Source organism: Idiotropiscis lumnitzeri, chromosome 11 (genome assembly GCF_059441095.1).
Source record: "Idiotropiscis lumnitzeri isolate Australia: NSW breed Sydney's pygmy pipehorse chromosome 11, RoL_Ilum_1.0, whole genome shotgun sequence".
Lineage (NCBI taxonomy): Eukaryota > Metazoa > Chordata > Actinopteri > Syngnathiformes > Syngnathidae > Idiotropiscis > Idiotropiscis lumnitzeri.
In genome coordinates this window covers 16,329,081-16,351,941 of record NC_142401.1, presented here as the reverse complement: position 1 = coordinate 16,351,941, position 22,861 = coordinate 16,329,081, and the positions used below count along the sequence as shown (strand labels likewise).

General features: G+C 39.8%; 1 protein-coding gene across 12 annotated transcripts in view; it reads left to right on the top strand.

Moving 5' to 3' along the window:
* The window catches only part of rap1gapb (RAP1 GTPase activating protein b), a 106,460-nt gene extending 83,928 nt beyond the window's left edge, over nt 1–22,532 (top strand). For 5 of the 12 annotated variants that reach the window (XM_088308376.1, XM_088308367.1, XM_088308372.1 and 2 more), the window contains 21 exons: nt 446–484; nt 1,332–1,517; nt 1,701–1,804; nt 3,923–4,001; nt 4,082–4,135; nt 4,211–4,294; nt 4,378–4,478; nt 9,475–9,604; nt 11,126–11,281; nt 11,355–11,426; nt 11,503–11,589; nt 13,117–13,260; nt 15,744–15,875; nt 18,073–18,150; nt 18,439–18,548; nt 19,982–20,098; nt 20,209–20,338; nt 20,528–20,609; nt 21,295–21,413; nt 21,510–21,558; nt 22,107–22,532. In XM_088308376.1, the coding sequence (XP_088164502.1) occupies nt 446–484; nt 1,332–1,517; nt 1,701–1,804; nt 3,923–4,001; nt 4,082–4,135; nt 4,211–4,294; nt 4,378–4,478; nt 9,475–9,604; nt 11,126–11,281; nt 11,355–11,426; nt 11,503–11,589; nt 13,117–13,260; nt 15,744–15,875; nt 18,073–18,150; nt 18,439–18,548; nt 19,982–20,098; nt 20,209–20,338; nt 20,528–20,609; nt 21,295–21,413; nt 21,510–21,518 (2,013 nt within the window). In that variant the 3' untranslated portion in view covers nt 21,519–21,558; nt 22,107–22,532. The remainder of the gene's footprint in view (nt 1–445; nt 485–1,331; nt 1,518–1,700; nt 1,805–3,922; nt 4,002–4,081; nt 4,136–4,210; nt 4,295–4,377; nt 4,479–9,474; nt 9,605–11,125; nt 11,282–11,354; nt 11,427–11,502; nt 11,590–13,116; nt 13,261–15,743; nt 15,876–18,072; nt 18,151–18,438; nt 18,549–19,981; nt 20,099–20,208; nt 20,339–20,527; nt 20,610–21,294; nt 21,414–21,509; nt 21,559–22,106) is intronic. The other 7 variants (XM_088308374.1, XM_088308370.1, XM_088308369.1 and 4 more) reach the window with 6 other exon arrangements.
* The last annotated feature ends 329 nt before the right edge of the window (nt 22,533–22,861 follow it).

Sequence of the window (22,861 nt, the reverse complement as noted above, 5' to 3'; positions counted from 1 at the left end):
TCTTTAAGATTGGGTAGCTTTGAACATTTTCCTCAATCTCTCTGTGAATCGCAAAATTGAGGCACAGGCAGGAAGTATGACTGGCACAAGAATCAGAGGGTGAAATTGGAGATGAAACTTCCCAAGTGGGCGAAATGAATGTTCAGTCGTGTGTGTTTAAATAAGGAATGCATTAGCAAGTAGCTCACCAATCAAACCCATTTGCCAAATAAGACCATTTGATTCAAATGAGAGGCTACATGCTGACAAAGGGTGTGTATGCACTTGAAAAGCAAATCTTGCTGTAAGTGATCCCCGCATGTTTGCTGAGCGAGACAAGTGACCCTGAAAAACGTCGAGCCGCATGATTGTCGAGTGCGTCACGGCGATTGTGCTCTGTTCAAGTTTTGACCAGAAGCATCTTTATGTTCGTTTGACTCATGTTTTTTTTTTTTCATCCCTACAGACAGAAGAGGACTACATCCCTTATCCCAGTGTTCATGAGGTACAGATCATGAGCAGAAAATACACATATCTGTCCGTTCTATTATTAACTCTTGGAAAGAAATTATCCCCCGAAAAAATGTCAGAATTTCCTTTGTGCCTATCAAGCAAATTGGTCAGTATTTGGTAACGAGGAAAAATCCAGAAAGGATTCCAATAGTTAGAGCACCAAAATTGTTCAAAATTTGGATTATTTCGTTTATACTGACAATTTAAATAGTATCTGCAAGTTTGTGATTGATTGAGACCTGTGATTGCTACTTCACTGATAAGAGAAGTTCATATGCAAAGTAGTTTAAAACTCCTGAAGAAAGAAATCCACTTGAAAAAAACACAAATATAACAAAGTTCTCACAGGTTTGTGAAATTGCATTCTCACTTAGAGAATATCTAAGTTTGAAGCAGATTGTGACTGCTAGCATAATGACGAGAAACCTGTTTAGGGAAGCTCAAAATCCTGGAACGAGGACTGTAACACAGATATGACTTAATGTTCCTTGTAATTTTTTACATCACATAACTGTCTCTCGCCGCCTTTATGAAATTGGGTTCTCGCTAAAAATATTGAGAGAATAATATTTCCAGTTGACTGATTGATAATTGTGACTGTTCGAGAACTGACGAGCCCCCACATGTGATCTGTGACTCACAACCCCCCAAAAAAGGAACACTGAAATGCAGTACTAGTAACATTCCATGTATGTTACAGTTTTCGACAATAAGAAAAATCTATCACCAAGTCAGAAAGCTAGCGGTGTGACTGCTCGAGCACTGATGAGAAAACCCTATTATGCAGTCATGGACCAACCAATATTTTCTTTTGCTTACACCCTTACTGTCTATCACAGGTTCTTGGTCGCAGTAGCCCATTTCCACTCATCTTACTTCCCCAGTTTGGGGGCTATTGGATCGAGGGGACCAATCATGAGCCTAAATGGACACCGGAGCCGGTGCAACCTCAATGCCCCGCCTCCTACGTCAAACTCGAGACCAACAGCACCGCCAAGATTTACAGAAAACAGTTCATGGGCAAAGTGAGCTCAGTTTATCTATCTTCATTTTAATGTCAATACTCTATTCCCCAAATGGTCCAAAATACTACTAGATGATAATTACTTTCGTGGAAAGATGATTTTCTGATAATAGCTTTTCTTCAATGTGTTATCCTTTGTCAGATCATGCATGCATGAAATCTTCTTTTGCCTATCTTCTCCCAGGAGCACTTTAATTACTACACAATGGATGCCGCCCTGGGCCACTTGGTCTTCTCATTAAAGTACGATGTCATCGGGGATCAGGAACATCTGCGCTTGATGCTCCGGTGCGTCTACTTATTATAGTCATTTTAAAAGCGACTATTCTGGTTCCATGGTCGCTTTATCATTACTTTTAACACCACATTTGTACGTCCTTAATGCTCAAAGGTAGATAAAGTGATATTCTCCCCCCAACAACCAAAAGAGTGCATAAATGACTCAGTTTGAATTTCATTCCCCTTGTGAGCAACTTTGGGTCAAGGGATGCTGATACTGACGCTGAGGAAGAGCAACAGTCTGTGTGTCCATCAGGCGATTCATTTTTGAAAAAAAAAAAAAACCTTATTCTCCAGCTATAATTGCTCATAAAGGGCATTGCTGCGGGGAGAGTGGCCCTGGCTTAGTCTGACCAACCACAAGCTGTTAGCTGATCCTCCACATTAATTTGTCCTTCAATGACATGGGATTTTTCACGGCTATTGTTGCAGGGGCCTTCAATTTTTATGAACGTCATTATGGAGCTTTAGTAGTGTGACATTCTTCTGAGAAATCATTAGTAATGGGATTGTTTGCTTAGGCCTGAGGTAGTAAACTACGGTTACTATTAGGGTTAGGGATTTAGGGCTAGAAATAAGGATTGGGGTTAGTTACGTTTAGGCGTTAGATTAAGGATTGGGAACTGAGGGGGTGGCATGGATCAGCAGTAGAGTGGTCGTCTCCCAACCCAAAGGTTGTGGGTTTGATCCCCGGCGCTTGTGACCAAGTCAAAGTTTTCATGAGCAAGATGCTGAAAGCCAGTTGCTCCCGATTCAAAACATATTTGTGTGATCTCATTCTTGTCTGAGTATCGTGATCTGAATTTGGGACGCAAAGCCGCGCTTGGAGCTCAACAGAGACAAACTCATATGGTATTGGGAGACATGTAAATGAAACAGCAGAAAGATAAATCATCTTTTATGGGAAGCACTTAATTCATAGGCTGCCATTGACGGATAAATCCGTCAAAAATAAAAAAATTTTTATCTCGGCTGGTAATGAATGAGTTAAGAGACCCGTTGATTTATTAGTATGTTGCTTTCAGAGCCTGTGATTTACATGACAGTTGCAGCCGTTGCGAATGGGTCACATTGAACCGTGTTCCCTAAATGACAGTCTCGGTCCCGACAAACAGTCACAACATTACACCTATGTATGGCAAAGTCAACAGGTTTAAATATTTGTGAACCAAACACGAGGCACTCAGTGCCAATTGTTGACTTTAAATCCTCCTCTCAACTGGCACATTGTGTGAGAATAATGACCGTCCACAGAAAAGCTGGCGGCCCCGCGACTCACTCAACAGATGAATTCATCTGAGTTTTGACTCCACATTCTAAAAGCCACATTGCGTTTCTTTTAATAGGATTGTGGAGTGGATGATGCAAGTTTACAGTCACCCAGCCTACATTGTTACGATATTATCTCTTTTATACTGAGGGAGTCGATAGATGAATATTCACGCTTTAAATCCCACTGCATATTGTGTAGAGTTTGCTCAAGAGGAGAATTTATTGGCCTAGTTAATAACGTGAAAACTTCAAATTGACCAATCACATGACAGCATCACCGAACACACACAACTTCCAATATTTATCACTACTGTCTATCGCAGTTTTTAGGAACTGGGTTCTTTCTCAAACATTAAGAAAACAATATGTCCAAAATTGAATTTGATTGATCGAGAGTCACGACTCACAAGGGCTGACAAGAAAACTCTTTGTGGCTCAATTACTTCAAAAAAATTATCTGGATGAATCCCATGTCTTGCCCAAAGACAGCTGGCCTAGGCTCGACCTAGATGGATGGATGGACTGAAAAATTCGGAAAGAACGAGAGCCCTTAAATGCACCGCAAATATCATTCAACTAGCTGTATTGTTGTACCAACTTTGAGAAAAACACTATCTCCAAGTTTGAAGGTTTTTAATTGACAATTGTTTCATCATCCTGAAACAAGGAAAGCACTTTAATTCAATACAAATGCAATCTAGAGTCTCTTTCTATATCTTATTTTATGCAGGCGGACAGACTCTCTCCTTGATTTGCGCCATTGCCAATGTCGCGCATGTCACTCTTATTCTTGTCACTTTAACAAGAGAGAAGAGGAATTCACTCTTAATAATTTTATAACTCTTTGACTTTTAGCTCCAGGCAAAGAACCTACCAAGATGTCATCCCCATTTCCTGCCTCACGGAGTTCCCCAATGTGGTCCAGATGGCAAAGGTAAGAAAAATGTCATTCAAAGAGACAGAGCAAATTTTCTTTTCCATTTTCGAATCCTCATCTTTTTCCGGGCGTTGCAGCTTGTTTGTGAAGAAGTCAATGTTGATCGGTTTTATCCAGTTCTCTACCCAAAGGTAAATCCTTTTAACTTAAACTTTAGATTGTCTCTCACTGTCATTTTTTGACTGTCTCTCTCATCTGGTCCACAGGCGTCGCGACTTATTGTAACCTTTGATGAACATGTGATTAACAACAATTTCAAGTTTGGAGTCATATATCAAAAGTTTGGTCAGGCAAGTGCTTCTCCTGAGATGTTTATTGAGGAAGATGTGTCGCTGCTCCTGACAAACATTCTTATTTGTGATTATTATTGTAGACCACAGAAGAGGAAGTCTTTGGGAACATGGAAGAAAGTCCGGCATTTGTCGAGTTCTTGGAGTTCCTGGGCCAGAATATTGAGCTGCATGACTTTAAAGGGTGAGCTATTTCTTTCTATTTGTTCAGTTTTGATCCAGTCGCATGGTTTGCAATACGCATCTTTCATTGACTGGTTTTTCTAGACCAGGCGTGGGCAAACTACATCCCGGGGGCCACATGTGGCCCGTTAAATGTTTTAATCCGGCCCGCCGAACTTGAAAAAAATTAAATGAATAAACCTTGTTAATGTTTTATTTTCGAAATACTGTGGTGTGTCAAATACTTATATTTTGTTGGAATGCTTTTGTTCACTTTCATTTAAAATTTAACATATTTTTTTTCACATTAGTTGTTACATTTCCATGACGTGTGCTGAGACATCCACGTTAGTTAGACAAGTGGTCTAGGGCACACCGTCGAGCGAGTGAGATAACACAGGCAAAATGGTCGTTAACTCCGTTTTGTGTTGACAACCGTGAACACCTTTGCTGATAGCGGTTACTCTAATCGTTCAACCAGAGTTAAATCATTTTTTCTGATACTGGAAGCAATTGCAAACCAGGGGAATTAACAAAGCAGTTGTGTGAGAGAAGACGAGCACGATAGCTCTTGGGTCTTCATTGCGACTACTTAACACTATAAAAATATACAACGATAGGCTCTGATCACTTTATATAAGCTATTTTCGTAGATTAATCTTTGATTGAAAATTCGAAGCAGATGAGACGCTTACCTGTTTGTATCCTCATTCAAGCTTTAGTTCGCATTGCCGTTCAACATTAGTTTTTTTTATTATGTACACATTTTATACATTGATGGAACATCATGGCACATTTTTCGCCAGTCTTGCACACATTTTCACTCAATAATCACAACACTTTACACACTGACTTGATGCCTGCTGAGAAATGTGTTGCAAAAAGGCATCTTTTTGTTAGCAACTAGCAAGTTAAGCTCGCTTGAAAGATTTCTTTAACGTACAGCAGGGTCACTTTATCTGGACACAAACAATTTACTGAACGGCATTTTACACAATTAAAGTAGTGATTTATGTACTGTGTAAAGCAATAGCAACCTATTTTGTGGCCTGAGACAAAGATCGTTGTGTTGAACGTAGCAAACATGCTTCACCCAACCAGACACAATGTATTTATCAGACTCCAGGCTCTTGACAGCACTCTTCCCAAGTGTTGACACTCCTCTTTACAATCAAGTAATTCACAATGTTGGAATAGCTCACTTTGGGGAAAAAATGTCATCATTTGACCTGTCTGATTTTGAAAGTTTATTTGAGGGCATTTGCCACTCGTCTTTCTCTCCAATCTACTTCAGTTTTTCTACATTTCAACTATAAACAACTGGTTTCAATGTTTCAATGTGATAGACTGGTGTTCCAATAGGGACATATTTCACACAGTGAGACAAAGGCAATGTCAACGGTCGAAGTCAGAACCGTATTGTTTTGAATGGTCTTTCATTGTTTTGCATCAGAGCAAGAAGGTTATATTTTTTTGGAATGGGATTCACAAGCCCTATGGTTAGAAGTCCGTAATTATAACACATTTACAACCTTTCAATAGTTTCTCCTCCCCTGCAAATCAGTGATGGCTTTGCTTTGACTGCTAATCATTATGATCCCATGTACTAAATGCTGAGGTACGTGCCCTAATGTTGCTTTTAAGACTGCTGCATAGTAGGAAATGACACATTCCGAGCTGACTTTAATTCTCCAGCCTGATGTGAAATGTAAATGTTTCTGCATGTTTTCTTCAAATGTGGTAATATTCTCTCACTTTCTGTATCTTGATACGACCATATAACCTGCAAAATATGGTTAGAATGCAACACGTGCAGTTATTACCCTGACAAAAGAACACTCTTTGTGTTGCTGTTCTCAGCTCTGTTTAAAGCAAATTACCTCATCTCTGGACATTATTCAGCTTACTATTGATTATGCATCGCCTGTAAATGAACACCTGATCGAAGATAACTGCGAGCGATTTGTCATGCTGCGGACACCAAAAAGGCTGAGTGGACTATTCCAGAGACTAAAGACGACAATTTTAGGATATGGGAATTACAGTACTTGACTAAAGCTTGTGAAATATGGTACTCAAATTTGTATCCGGACTCTCATGATGTTGACTTGAACGACGTTACTCGACAAGTCATACTTGTTAAATTTAAAAACATACTTTCAAGATTGGCAACCGACCAGTATGTTCTGATGCCGAATGCAATTGCCATCATGAAGTGTCGTGCAATGAATTTTGATTCAACAATTATGCTTTTCATGAAATCAGGACCCTCAGCAATATTCAAGCTTTGCAATTTAAAATTCCACTCAGGATTTTGAGTTTCTTATCGCTACTGCCACATGTGGCCGAAAATTTAAATTGCACACTCCTTTTTTCACATGTACAATGCATGTTCTAACTTACAATATTATCACTTCTTACCGTTGGAATAAAAAGAAACCATCTGTGAGACAAGGACAAGAATGTGCATGACATCACACCAGCAGAAAGAGCGCGGGAAATTCAAACCCGATTCCAGTCTCAAAATTGTTTTGCAGAGGCATACAAGAATACCCATTGTGAACAGCTACAGTGTTAATAATAATAATAATAATAATAATATTGCCTTTATTAGTCCCACAATGGGGAAATTCGAGATTCGAACCCAGGCCTCCTGGGGAGACTGGGTCCTGAACGCAGCACCTTAGACCACTCAGCCATCCTGGCATCTGCTATTTATAAGATATGTGAGTCATACATTGTCAAAGGAAAAGTGCAGCTTTAATGATAAGAGACACAACAGCTACGACGTCCAACTTCTGTCACCAGTCTTCTAATGTGACCCCGTACAAATACTTTGTTACTGTAATCAAGTAGATGCTACAGATTTCAAAAAGCTTCGCTAGTTGTGGTGTCATACCCCTTCAAGCAATGGATGTTTGAACACAAATGCAACAACTCATGTGGATAGACAATATTAGAATGCCTCGAGGAATTTTTTCCTTAGCTGTGGCAAAAATGGCATTTATTTTTGCAATTTACTGAGTTCCTTCCCGTCGTGAAAATCTTCTTTGTTTGCGTGCCGATGAGGGCAAGTTGCGGACACTAGAAAGAGTTGTAATGAATACCACATGATACACAGGCTGTTTAATTATGTACATTACATCAATACATATTTAATTACTTTATTACCACTATGTATATGTTTCATAGAGTAAATATTATAGTGCACTTTTTCCTTATTATTCTGTCCTTTGTTGTAGTTTATTTATTGGTTTATAGGGCGGCCAATATTAGTCATCTAGTCATAACGACATTGACTATAAAAGTATAGGCTGGGATAGTTGTGTGTGGAAGCTGGCATTATCATACACAGACGAACACGTTTGACGTAACGCAATGCACTGTTTGGTACGAGATCATATTTAACGTCAAGTATGGATTATGGAGGCGTTAATCATCAGTCGTATGTTATTTAACGACTAAAACACAGTTTTTGTATGCCAGTGGTTGCCATCGAAAGGCAAAAGAAGATGCGCTACCTTAAGGTCACTCGTGACCATGCACAAGTGTTGCGTTCAGGAACTCTTACAAAGCAGCACTCAACGTAACAAGAAGTCATCAACAGCAACACCAAACAATAAAACGTTACTATACACATTTGCAGTGCTGGAAAGAATTGTACTTGAGTACTAATTGTAAAAGTAATAATAATACATTTTTATTTTAAGTATCTTTAAGTGCATTTTCCTAATTTTACTCATCTGATTTCATAACCTTCTAATGGACGAGTGAAAAACGTTTTGCGTATTTTTTTTTGTGTTTGTGGATAGTTTCAAAGTATTGGTGTAACTCAGCATAGGTGTAGAATTTTTGGTTCCATTTTAAAATGCACAAAGCATTCACAGCTAAAGGCGACAGTATCTCCTTTCATTTCACTTCCTCCATCCTGGTACAAGCTGCAAAGTTCAAGTATCATTTTAATTGTCTTCATGATTCATTTGTACATAACTTAATTAAAGTATTCTTATTAAGGAACTTCTATCACTACAGTATTTCTACCATTGCAGGACATTCACTATTACAGTACTTTTATCATTGCAGTATTTTTCTATTGTTGCAGTACTTTTACTCTTACAGTACTTTTACCATTGCAGTATATTTTATCATTGCAGTATTTTTCTATTGTTGCAGTACTTTTACTATTACAGTACTTTTACCATTGCAGTATATTTTATCATTTCAGTACTCTTACCATTACAGTACTTTTACCATTGCAGTATATTTTATCATTGCAGTATTTTCTATCATTTCAGTACTCTTACCATTACAGTACTTTTATCATTGCAATATTTTTATCATTGCAGTATTTTCAATCATTCAGTAGTTTTTATCATTACAGCGTTTCCCCCTCTGTATAATGGACAGGCATTAGGGGTGTTTCCTTACACTAGATACGTTTATACGTGTATATTTGCATGCTTTTTATGAATGTCTGCTGCTAATGTTATACATTAACGGCTACATTACGCCGCCGACTCTGTGTGATCTATATCTTTGCTGCTGTAACACCTCAAATTTCCCCATTGTGGGACTAATAAAGGACATCTTTATCTTCATCTTTATCTTTAAAGCTGTAAGCTAATGATGATTACCTACATAAGAGAGGAGCTGCTTGCTCGTGTAATATGCCGCAATTTACATATGATCCGATTAGTCGACTAATCGCAACTACTGTTGTTTATTACTCGACTAGCAAAATGATCTGTCATCCGTGGCTGCCCAATTGGTTTACGGGGAGGCTGGAATGAATTAAAGGCATTTTCATTCATTCCAATGGGGAAAGATGTTTTCAAAGTGCTTTCAGTCAAGAGTGTGTTCACATAACTAATTAAACTCACATCTGCGTCTCCACTCTACTTATACATGTTGTAATTGAGCAAGATTGTACAACTTGTGACTTGCTTATACCAAGTAGTGACTTGAGTGGACTTTTTGCCACTGTAACTTGGGACTTGCTTGAAACTTGAATGTTCCAGGTTTCGAGGAGGCCTCGACGTCACGCATGGCCAAACAGGGACGGAATCAGTTTATACCAATTTCCACGGCAAGGAGATAATGTTCCACGTCTCCACCAAGCTGCCTTACACCGAGGGAGACTCCCAGCAGGTATGGCGAAGCGCCGGTGAGCTAATTAGTACTTGCTGGCTAATAGGCTCAATTAATTAACCTGTTAAGGACTCATTTTAAAGTCAACCGTGTTGAGTTGAGAACTATAACGGCGGTTCTGTCACTGCACCGACGCCAATGTTCTCCCTGTAAGATGTTGCGTTAGTGCCCCTTGTCTCTATGGTGTGCTTCATTAGTTGTTACCATGGTAACTCTCTGTTCTGATACCTGATAATGGGCGGACATCTCACATGACCTGATTCTTGAGTCAGGAAAAAAGGTATGTATTTAAAGACATATTATGGAAAATGGACATTTTATTGGCTTGTTTGAAAATATGGTCTCAAGTATCCAACAAAACGGACGCAAAATGTTTTGTCAACCCGTTTCTAAACATGTGCATGTGACATCCTGCGCTTCCTTTTAAATTTGCAGTTTTAGAACTGCTCCCAAGATTTGAGAACCTCACTTGATTGATCACGTACCATGAATCCGACAGCAATTTGGCATACACGCTTAATTTGTATGCCAAGTACGAACATTTTGATGCATTTATTAGTGAATGAGGCTCACTGTCGGATGATTTTATATCCTTTGTTGTTTTGAGTTCCCACGAGAAGAAGAGCATCGTTACTTGTGATCTAGCCTAAAACCCGAGGCCTAAGCGTAAATATTCAAGGGATAGCGGACGAGCCCGGGCGGGAGGCAAAGCGCCGTGTGGTGTGCCCGTGAGGCATGAGAAATGATTGACATCTAATTTCGTAACCTTGTGTCAGTTTTAACAATATGACAAAACTCCCCTTTTATGTTTCGGTGTCAATCAGAACAAATGTTAACGACAGCATGCAGGCATCTGCAGGAGGTGGCGTTGATCCAAATCCTTTGGGCTTGGTGGGGGTCCACGCCATTCCAATTTGACCAATTTGAGAGCATGCAAAGCGTGTCTTTGTCCAATTCTGTGCTCGCAGGCATTCCATGCGCAAGCACTCCCATCTACGTGGAGAAAATGAGAAGCGTGTTTTTCGCATGGCTGCGTTGCGCATTTATGTACATATGAAAGATGACAGCCAATAAAGTCATTGCTGATGAAGCCTCCACTGCTGTCTGTTTTGTTCCCATTTTAGCTTCAAATGCTGCTTTCAAGGAAAACAGGAATTTAATTTTGTTCACCAGGGGTGGTAGGGCAAAGCATGTTGGTTTTTTTTTAATTTAATTTAATTTAATTTAAATAAAATAAAATTAAATGACTTTTTTAAACCTAATTCATAAATGACCTGGCCCATTGTTTTGTTCTTAAAATATTGACTGATGACACAATGAGCTTACTGTTTTCTTTATTTCTATAAGATTTGCTTAATGGTTGTGCTATTCCAAAATGCCTTATAGTTTAATATGAATCGTTTTTTCTTTAACCACAAAGTATTTTACACATTTTTAAAATTCTGCCAGCATATGTAAACATGAGCACAACTGTATGTCATCCCTTACATATGACCCGTTTGTGATTGTTTGTCATACCAGCTGCAGAGGAAGAGGCACATAGGCAACGACATCGTCGCCATCGTGTTCCAAGAAGAGAACACGCCCTTCGTTCCCGACATGATCCAGTCCAACTTCCTGCACGCCTACGCGGTGGTCCAAGTGGAGGACGCGTGTACGGACAACGTCACATACAAGGTTTATTTCTGCCGTGATGACGGTCTCAACCTTGGATCAACCTTGTTTTATACATCAGATGCCTCCCAATCAGGTGTCAGTGACAGCAAGGGATGATGTGCCCTTCTTTGGGCCGGCCCTACCTGACCCGGCCATCTTCAGAAAGGTCAGCAAGCAGGAAATCGGAACTCACTGTGTAGCTTTTCATTTTCTTTCTTAATTTTTTATTTTTTTTTTATCAGGGCCCTGAGCTTCGAGAGTTCCTCTTCACGAAGCTTATCAATGCTGAGTACGCTTGCTACAAGGCGGAGAAGTTTGCCAAGCTGGAGGTGAGGCCAGGGCTGTGACGTTATTACTAGTTAGAGGTGTAACCAAAATGGAAAGCTTTCTCTGAAAAATAGCAACTTTTAAAGCAATTGTTTTTACGATGTAGGCATGTCAAAATTGAGGGTGCCTCACACTATTTATGCTCATTTTATTGGTAGTTGCCCATTGAATTTGGCTTAAACAAAGTAATTTATGTTTTGCAACTGCACCCTTTTTTGCCGGTCAGACCCCCACTCCGGCCGCGATCTTGGTACCGTCTGGCCTTATTCAAAAAATTGTCTGACACCGACCACGTCATCCCTCCCGCCCCACCACCACTAAAAAAAAAAGTGTCTATGTATAACGCCACCGCGGGAGAAATGCTAAGGGAGGAGGTTTATTTAAACATCATTAGCTGAATAATTTCCTATTCAAATCCACTTACCTTCTTATGGGCATATTTTGATCTTATTTGTCTCGTTATTATTCGTCTCCTTTTTCTTATTCCCTTTTTTCCACAAACATGCCCAATGCAAATATGTTCGCCCAGTTGGTGTTAGAGGGGGTGTGGTATGCCCCCCCCAGGTGGGAGGCGCGGGATACGTGATGTTAGAATATGGAAATACAGGTGCGCTTGAACGCACACTGCTTTCTCACGTCTCTTCATACACAAACAGTTTGTAGTGGCGCTTCTGACACTTTCGGAGGCAGTTTTTGTCATTTGCCCATTTCGCCAGTAGATTCATCACATGCACGAGGGCCGGACTAAAATACACCTCCGGCCTTTGTTAATGGACCCCTTTTTTAAAATGTGTCCCACTCCCTCCCCAAAAATGGGCGTTTGGCAGGGCCGGAGGGCCAAGCTATTGGTCATCATCTTAAAAAGGATGTTAAAGAATAAATAAATAAAAAATAAACTAGATTTACTGAGGAGCCAACAGGGTTATGTAAGTAATAAAAAAAAAACAGGCTGGTTCAAGACATGGGAGGATATGAGATGATCTAACAATGGACGCTGGTCGACGCGGAATATTTATACACAAGGATTGGGCTACATGAGGCGAGAGTCACCATGAAGGCAAGTTATGAAAAATTGACATTTTATGAGAAGTTAACAGAAAAGAAGAGACATTACTGTATATGGTTTTCGTTTTGTACATTTTGCTTTTTTAATCCTGTTTTGTATCATTTACATGTATCAGTTATGTAGTAAAAACCGAGGAGTGACACAGATTTATATAGCGCAACCGGACACTCAAAGCACTCACAATGGATGCATTTGTCATGCACTCAAGCATTCACATAAGCAGCATAACAGTGACAATTTGATAAAAGGCAGCAAACACTTTTAAAAAGTGTGTTGTAGTATGTTTAAATGTGTTCAAAGCATGTGGAAAGGGTACAGCTGTAACATTTTTTTTAAATCCACAATCTCTCTATATCGTGGATTTTCCCGACCAGGGTTGGTGCTGAAACGCGTCCCCGGCAAAAAACAGTCATCGTCACAATCCACCATATAAAGACCGTATAAAGATTTTGGTTGTTTTCAGGAGCGCACACGTTCAGCCCTTTTGGAGACCCTGTACGAGGAACTGCACGTCAACAGCCAGTCTATGATGGGCCTCGGCGGCGATGAAGACAAATTGGAGAATGGCGGCAGTGGAGGAGGCGGAGGATTCTTCGAGTCCTTCAAGGTACGGCCTCTTACTATTTTCATTGCCTTAAGGCACAATCTCATCTGCATGAGTGAGAATGAGGAAGTTTGCAGATGCTTTTTTGCCTCCCTTGTCTCTCGGCCCAGGGATTCTGGGTATTCATTCACGACAAAGCCAAGCGGACTAAATGGCTTTTGTATCTCAAAGGACCAGGCCTGTGGCTCTTGATTTCCTCGCTTGGCTTGCGACGGATGTTTTTTTTTCTTTCTTTTTTTTGACATTATGTACCGGAGGCTCTCTGTCCTGACTGGCCGTGCTCCATCAATCCATTTGGGCTGCGGGAGTGTGTCCAAGCCGCCAGGCCCCAACCATGGGACCTCTGATTGTGTATGCCTGATGAACACTTTAATCGAGACGTGCATTTTTTCTCACTTTAAAACAGTTCCCCGGGTGTTATAAAAATATTTTGGGGTCATACTTTGGTCCAAATGCAGTCATAATTCACGCAAGTTGCTTTTGGGGTTAGCCCTGTGTCATGCAAGTAAGCGACCATATACCTTGCCCCATATCCTGCTGGGCCAATGATGAGTCCAGTTTTTACCATGATGACCAGGTGCAGAGCCCTACAGCAGCTTCTACTTGCAGAAGAATAAGCCAGAGTGGGGAAAAAAGTGAGACTGGACAACGGCCATAAAAACATTTTCATTCATGAAAGCTGCACTTCATACACACGGGGTGTATCTAGTGCACGGACACGTCACCCAACATAAATCCCCCCCACTGCCACTGTGTCTACAATTAAGTAATCAAGCAGCCCGAAGCAATCAAGTACAGTATGTGCTTCTAATTAGAAACTAACGCTGTTAGGAAATGTTAATTTATGCAGCCCACAAAACTCAATGCAGCTCTACGTAGCTTTTCGTTTTGACATGGAGCGTCACACCCATGGGGAATATGAATGTTTCTATGCGATGGCATTAAAAACAATGTTGTCTCTTGAATGTGACTTTGGATCATCAACCTGCCTACTTAGAATGTCATGGGTGGAGAAACTTGGTGTGAGGGCAGCTCTTATATAAATTTGTCTCACTGCAACAAAACAGTGTTGATCACAGGTACTTTTGCAGAAATAAGGAATCTAAATGATTGGAAAATTGTCTAATGTCACAATGAATTCATGAGCAGGCACTCTACACACAAGCCATTAAAATTTGACTTTCAATATTTTGTCCCCTTAAAATATTTTTTCATGACAGAACATTCATTTGCATAATACAGATTAGAATGAATTAAATAACCGGAGATGGACAATTTCCAAAATTTTATCAGGCCATCATTCGTCCTCGATCAACGACCTAGGCACCCATCGGCAGTCTGTAATTTTTTCAAGCCGAAACAAATTATTATCGTCAGTCGGTCAGTCCATCATGTTTTAACTGTGCATCCATCAGTTAATTTCACCGGTCCGCTGTCCATCTCTTGTCACTCCGTCAGTCCTCCACTTCCACCCAACACAAAAAAAAAAAAAACACGGCACAGTCCAACAAATGAAAAATCCAATTTGATTAAAATGGTAAATAGAGTGCACCATCTATCAATGTATCTAACCAATATACTTTGAGTGGTCAGAGTTTTACGCAGACACACTTACACGTGCATACTTTTCACATACACTATTGCTATCTATTGAACTCAAAAATTATGTTGGTCGCTGCCTTAACCCCTAAAATGGCAAAAGGTTTTCACTTAAATACTAAAATGGCTTACCTTAACCAGAATCCCACTCCGTATTATGGCCAAAATTTAATCCCGGTCTCTTGCACAGCTAATCCTGTCAATAAATGCTCATTGTCAATTTGGTGGATTTCAACACTTCCGTGCATACCGCCACCTGCTGTACTGGAAGCATAAAGCATTTCCATGTTTACGGTCAATGGAAGCAAACTTGTTTGTATTCAGCCTCGTGATCACACTTGAGACAGGCAAAACGGGTTTCTGTCAGTGACGGATGGAGAGGTCCGTCGATACTTTGACCCGGTTAATGATGATTACACTAACGGATAAAAACCCACCTCCGTCAGCACTGTGCGTCATCTCTTATAAGTTTCGTCAGCCAAACAGGTGTTCATCACTGATGGACTCACGGGACCTTACGACAGTTGTAACGCAATGCCCACCTCTGTAACTATCCCATATCATTCCCAAGTGTAATTGTATGAGCTATGGTTAGCATTACACATTTGTCCCTCTGTGGTGACATCACACACTCTGAGAGAAGGCAAAATACAAAGTAAAACACAACCGTGCCGATTACCCATAAAATTTAGAGCCATTTGATCTCCAAGTTTTGTGTCTTTTGACCATTTTTTTTTATTGCTCATTCGGCTTCAAAGGTTTTCCACTGCATTCGGAAAGTTTGAACTCCTATGGAAAGTACCCTCCGGCCCAAATGATGCAACCCTTAATGACAGCATTAATTTTCCCCATCCGTTGACCGTGTGTCCTCATCTCTCTCTGTATAGCGGGTCATCCGCAGCAGAAGCCAGTCAATGGATGCCATGGGCCTCAGTAGCAAGAAGTCACACACAGTCTCCACTAGTCACAGTGGCAGCTTTACCCACAATCTGGCCGAGAGCCCCAAAACACCCGGCATTGTAAGTAGCGCGTTGTGCTTCAGCGCAGGATGCACTACACTTTTATCTGTCCACATGTCAGGGTTTCGACGCAAATATAGCCAGTACAAAAAGCGGTGGAATTAGATTTGTTACACACCCAGGTTTGGAAAAGCATGGAAACTTTTTGGGGAAAAATATTTGCTTCCAAGTGTGTTCGGAATCTATTTTCTAAGACAAGTTCATCCTATAAGGCAAATGCAGTCCTCAAAAACAAAAGTTTAAATTGGTGTGTGCTAATCCACTTGGGTGGCAGACCTTATTTTTTTTCTTTGTTTTTTGGTCGGGTTAGCATATTAATTTGAATGGGAAAATCATTTGAGATTGAGTGTTTTGAGAGTGGTCCGTGACCATATTAAACTGGTTTATATATATATATATAGAGAGAGAGAGAGAGAGAGAGAGAGAAAGCGTGAGAGAGAGAGAGAGAAAGAGGGAGAGAGAGATTAGTATATATATAGATGTTTTTCTACAAAGAAATAGTGATATTTAATTAAATATGTTTACTGATGCCAAAACATGGCAGTATTAATGTGTGGACTGTTAAAGAGTGCCATATTTAGTCATTTCCTTTTCACAACAATGCAATAAAAAATAATTATAATTAAAATACTATCGGATGCAATAAACAAAATCCAATTAACTTTACAGACGCAATGTCCATAACACACTGTTATTATGTGGAACGTTCAATGCATTGCATACTTAAGAAAAATGTATGTATCTAGGAAAATTTCGTTCATGAAGAAAATAGATCTGAAAAGGTTGAGTTGATTTTATTTATTTATTACAGAGAATATATAAATGTCTGGAAAAAGACATTTCAAATACAGCGGAACCTTGACATGTAAATGTCATTGTTCTTCCTTACAAGTTGCCCACATGTCAAATCAACACCCCTATTCAATTCTCAGTTATCAGCACCTAATGTTTAAATCTTTGAAAATTGGTTTTAAAAATATAATATTCTGGGAAATTCCTGCTTGCGGCTGTTTGACTACCCAGACTTCCTTGCTCCCCTCCTATGTCTGCTGCTGCATGTGACACGTATGTGACTGTACTGTGCATGTTGCATCACTATGTAGTGCATGTGTGATTTCTGATTGAAGCTTGGTGTCTGGGGTCATGTGGGTTTCGGGTTAAGCAATCACAGGGGTCCTCAGTTAAAGACAAATGACATGTCAGGTTATGGCCTGGAGGTGTGTTTTACTAAAAAATGTACTATAATTATGACTTCAACACTCTGTTAGTATACGCTAGTGTTAAACTACAGTTGATTTACAGGTAATGTAACCACAATAGGAATTAATGGAATGCCATGAACCGAGGGCCACCTGTATACAAGATCTTGCCCTCGGTTAAATTGCCCTTAATGTTTCCTCATTGAGTGTTTGGGCCAAACCGATAAAGAACTTCAACTTATTGTGGTGTGAGCTTAAAATCATAACATTGCACTAAGTATTATAATAATATCCAAAATAAATAATAGCTTTAATGATGCAACAGAACAACCTCCGTCAATTTGTTAAAATTATGAAAACATTGTTTCCATGATGATTACTTCCCAGAGAGAGAAAAGAGATTTTAATGTATCATGTATGTATTTTTATTGTAATATAAACATGTTAATCTTGTTTTAATTGCAGTGTAAACTTTAAAATAGGCCAACATATTTGGTGAGAACAGATAAGGAAAGGAAACTATAACACAATTTAATTTCATGATACATCATTTAATTTAATAATAATGAAAAAAAACTATGGTAAAATCTGAAATAATTTGCTGTTGCAAAAAAAAATTCAGTTTATGTTGTAAACTTTAAAATGACACACTATATTTGAAACATCACGTATAGGAAGGGGTTGCCAGATATAACAAATTTTAACAACATATAATAAAAATGTAAATGTGTTCAATTGTTTGTTTTATTTGAAATGTATGCTGTTTCTTCATTAGTATACTTTAAAATGATCCAATGAAGGTATTTAATATAGAATGTCTGGGTAGGTGTTTGAAATTCCCCACATTTTACCATTAACAATGATCAGTGTGACCTACTGTGTGTGTGTGTTTTTGTGTGTTGTATGCATGAGATTTTACAATGTGTTGTTTATTTTTGCTTTTCAACCTGCCATGTATTTTCTTCTCTCCCGTCCCGTCCTGCCTTTGTGTGCCTCAGTCATTGCTCGTCCCGGGGAAAAGTCCCGGTAAATACGGCCGGCGAGGCAGCGCCATAGGGATAGGAACAATAGAAGAGGTTCATGCTCCTTTCTCCCTTCTTGTTCAGTGTGTTTTTTCTCCATTTGTGTGTGCTTAGATGCTGCAGCTAATGTATCTCCCGTGTAATGTGACGCTTTGACGGCTACTTTCAACTTTGTTTTTGCAATCCACAGTACGGCATTTTGTACTCCCGTTTAGACTTATACAGAACAACATTTTACATGAAGATAGCATCAGATGACCTCAAACTACTATTAGCCTAGCAGAGCATGTTGTGCTCATGTTGGCATTAAATGCATCTGACTGTCATCTCCCCATGTGGCAGTCCCTGATCATTCCCGGGAAAAGCCCCACCAGGAAGAAGTCTGGACCCTTTAGTTCCCGCCGAAGCAGCGCAATCGGCATCGAGAACATCCAGGAAGTCCAAGAAAGGAGGTATGAACGACTCAATAAAATGCTATAATATTAAACGGCTTTCACAGAGGATAAAGAATATATGTCTGTGAGCAATGTTACCGCTAATTTTCCGTGCATCTGAGCATTCACACAAAGGCCCAAACCAGTATCACACTGGTCCAAAACCCGGAGGTGGGTTACTGACAGACAAGCGTTTTGCTGACGAATGACGGGAAACTTAAAAAAAAATGATAGACGGACCATCGATGGAATTAGGTTTTCGTTCGGTCTTGCATGTTTGTTAGCGGGAGGGGTTATATATACACCGCTTTGAGTGGACTGCATTGATTATGGGTTCATCTCATTCCTCTGATTGCACATTCCCGAGTTTGTTAGAATCAATTATGGATTAAGGATTTTATGGCATGTTTTATGTTGCGAATCCGCCCAAATTGACTTGAATTGTCAAGAAATCAATGTAAGGAAATGGAAATGTTTGTAATAATCTTTTTTTTTATGTAGATTGTGGCTTTATTGTGTGTCATTTTATAATACACATTTATAACTTTGTAATTAAAAAATGATGAGTGGATGAGTGATGTTTTTCGGCAACAATGTGAGTATATAAAAATGGTTGAAATGTACGCTATGTTAAATGTTGCATAATGTTATTACAAATTACTGTGAAAATGTTGAAATATTTCACCTGTTAGATAAACATTTTTAAGGTGTATTTTTAAGAATGTCACCTACCCTAGTAAATATTGAGAATTTTCTCAAATATTCAAAGTCTTTGGCAGTAAATATAAAGAATGACTTTATCTGCCAGATAAGTGTAACAAATTTAAAAAGCAAGACAAAAAGGCCTATATTACATAGCTCACATTTGTTAAAATATGAGCAAAAATACTGAAGGGCAGTGTTGCTTTGCCAATGTTTTGCCTGGGGCATCCAAATGACCAGAAATGGCCCTGGAATGAGCCAGCCAAAATGTGCTCATTCACAGCTGTGCATTGATGATGCGAGTCACCTCCTGGGTGCAAAAACTCAGGGGAATTGCACGACAAGGTTTAGTTTAGTTTAACAGTTGACTTGCAATACTATCTCAAGTTTGTGCTCAGAAGTCAAAGCAAAAAACAACGGCTCGTATCTCCAAAGTGTCATACAGATGCCACGTTTTCTGTGCAGACTTGAGTCATGTAGTTAGATGGAACCGGGATGGAGAACTGCGGTGTAATAATCAAAATAATCACTGCCCCTGTTGTTTTTTTCACTGGTGGAATCAATATTTGAGGTGAAGTGTTTATTTTTTCAAGAGTGCACAGCCAAGGCCACTAGTTTCACAGATGATACGCTATTATGTTTATTAATTTGTCACAGAACAATAAGCTTTTTGGATTTATGCCATAAATCGGCAGAGGTGTGTCATTTGAGTTTGCATTTATCCGTTTTGTGACATTGTTGCTCTGCAGCCGGGACGTATCACCGTGCACCCAAAGGACGTCCGACAGCAGCCATGTCTCCCAGGAAAATAAATCAGACAACTCGTCCAATCACAGCTCGCCTGAGTTTGCCCCTGCCAAGAACAGGTAGCTCTTTAGTTTAATGCCGCTCCCTCTCTCATAACACTTGATTAGCAATAATGATTGGCCCCAAATGGGAGTTCATATGAGTGGTACGAGTGACGTAGTGCGTGTAGTTTGGTCATGTGTTGCAGGGCGGCGTCCATCCCTGAGGCTCAGGACCTTTCCCGCTCCTCCTCCAATGCCAGCAGCTTCGCCAGTGTCGTGGAGGAGCACGAGGCCGACGATGAGTATGACACGGGACTGGTGAGTGATTAGGTACACTTGCTTGGTCAACACTGAGTGGACCGAGGGGTTATTTGTAGAAACAAAAGGTTGTGTCAAAACAGTTCCTTTTACAATTTGTTTTGTTTTAGAATTTAAAATAATATGTAAAATCACGAAACAATAATGAAAAAACATTTTCAAAAATCATCATGTCCAACCTCCCTGCAGGAAAGTGTGTCGGCTACGACGCCGCTCAAGAGAGACTCTCTGGACGATGCATCACTCGGTATGAGCCACACAGGCTTCACAGGTCAGGATGAATGTATTTGGTGATGTATTTGTTTGTGATTACAAGTTTACACGTTCTTTCCGACATGCATTTTTCCATCATAAATGCAGTTGAACCTCGATTTCGTGATTTATCCGATCTAGTTTGACTACAACCAACTCATATGAAAAGTGAAAGGATGTTTCCCGTTGGAAATGTTAATCCATTTGGTGTGTTCCACTCAAAAATGTTATCAAAAAATACATTTTATAGAGAATAACGATAGTTTTACATGCAGAAAACATGTGAAAAACATATAAATGACAAATGAAATGGCTAAATGAACATTTAACTTTACTTTTTCGATTGTTGAAAACTTATGTTGCTGTATGGAAGAAAGCAAGGAAGAGAAAGGGAGGAGTGGTTGTTGACTGGAAAGGGATATCCATGTGTATTTAAAAAAAAAACATACATAGGTAGCCTTTCAATCACTCAGCTCAATGCTAACGCTAACTCGTGTCTATGTTGCAGTGCTAAGACCCTTGAAGCAACAGATTGAACATGTGACAACAATATTACCAGTCCTTCTCTGCGATGAACATCTAATACTAATGCCGCACTGATAAGCTGAGAGGAGTTGAGACGAGATAGGAGTTGAGATCATGAAACGAATGAAACACGGATATCCAAGTAGTACCGAATTCATTTGTGTCGTGTCTCTGAATAGCCGCACATCCTCCTTCGTCTCGACTCCAGCATCAAAGCGATGGCCCTAAGGGACCCGAGTCAAAAGCGACAGACGGCCGTTCCAGGTCGGAGCGCCCGTCGCTGGAGCACAAGTCCTCGGTAAAAGTTGGAAAAGTCTTTTTTTTGGAAAAAGATTATTTTTATACGACTATAAAGCTGATGTTTAACTTTTTTAACGTTTGTGTTTTTACACAGAATTGTTAGCCACACAGCACTGACTCGCCGCATCCGCCTCCATTATCAGGTTAGATGCTGCGTTCCACTTCGTTCTTTTGACTCATTTTCTGTTTTATTTCATTTGCCCCATGACTCACTTGGTTGAGTAATCCTTCATTGGAAGGCATTTGTAGCGCTACAGCAGGAGTAGGGCAGGGCGATTATATGATCGTGATTAGCAATTAGGATAAACTAGAGGTTGATCCCACTGATCAGCTGGGAGCATATTTACTTGATCAAACATGGCGGAAATGTGCTCAACAGGCAATCACAGTCGACCTTTTTCCTGCGCTGCTTCCGTTTATATTATGGTGCAGAAAGGATTTGTTTCAGTTTTTATTTTATTTTATTTTGTCTGTCAAACACAAAGATAACATTTGTTACATGTTGTGTGTTGCTAGAAAGTTGATGCTGTCTCTAGTTTTCAGTACAGAAATTGAAACAATATAGAAGATATGATGATAATAATCGTGCACTTGCTTGTTTTTGTAATGTCTTTAGATAAATTACATATCGATTATGAACTTCTCCAGATGAAAAGCATCAATTTCTGCTTCCATCTATTTTTTTTTACAGCATTTCTTGGAGAGGCACCACAACTCCGAACCGAGCAAATGTGTCTCATCTCTCCTGGACCTGACCGAGGTCGACTTTGTGACACGGTCCGGAGAACTTTCCCGGAAGTGTTCAGTTTGGATCTGCCAGCCTTCCTGACAAGACTTCAACGAAAGCACGGAGGACGTCACGTCTGGTTTTCGTTCGTGCTCCCAAAAATCCTTTAAAGGCCCTGCAGCATCATCACCACTGCGCAACGTCATCTTGGTTTTGAAAACTTCGAGTGAGAGAAACTGAAAGACGGATTCTTGTTTCAGTTGCGTTTGTTGACCTGCTGAGCATCAGTGTGATGCCCTTGTTTTGCGTTCATTTGAAGAATCAACAGCATTTGTCATGTTGGCTCCTTTCAAGATTGAGGCCACTCGCTTGAATGACCGACAGAAGCATTTAATAAAACTGAGTATGTTCATAAAAAGCTTCAGTTATCTCAGTGGAGACTCCACTGACGGTATAATGGCAGTAAAAAAAAAAGTCATTTACTGTGGTGCCTCGACCAGCAACAAAGCATTTCAACCGTTTGTGTTTGTGGGAGTGCAACTGTTCATGCATGTTGTCAACCTGCTAGAAAAAAAAAATCCTCTGGTACCACATTGGTTGTACCCGTGATTGCCGTTTTATTCATTACCGCGTGCAGTGTACATTACTTATCATGCAAATTTTTTTACTCTCGTGTCAAATTGTTGCAACAAAGGACACTTATGGAGAGCCGTTTGCGC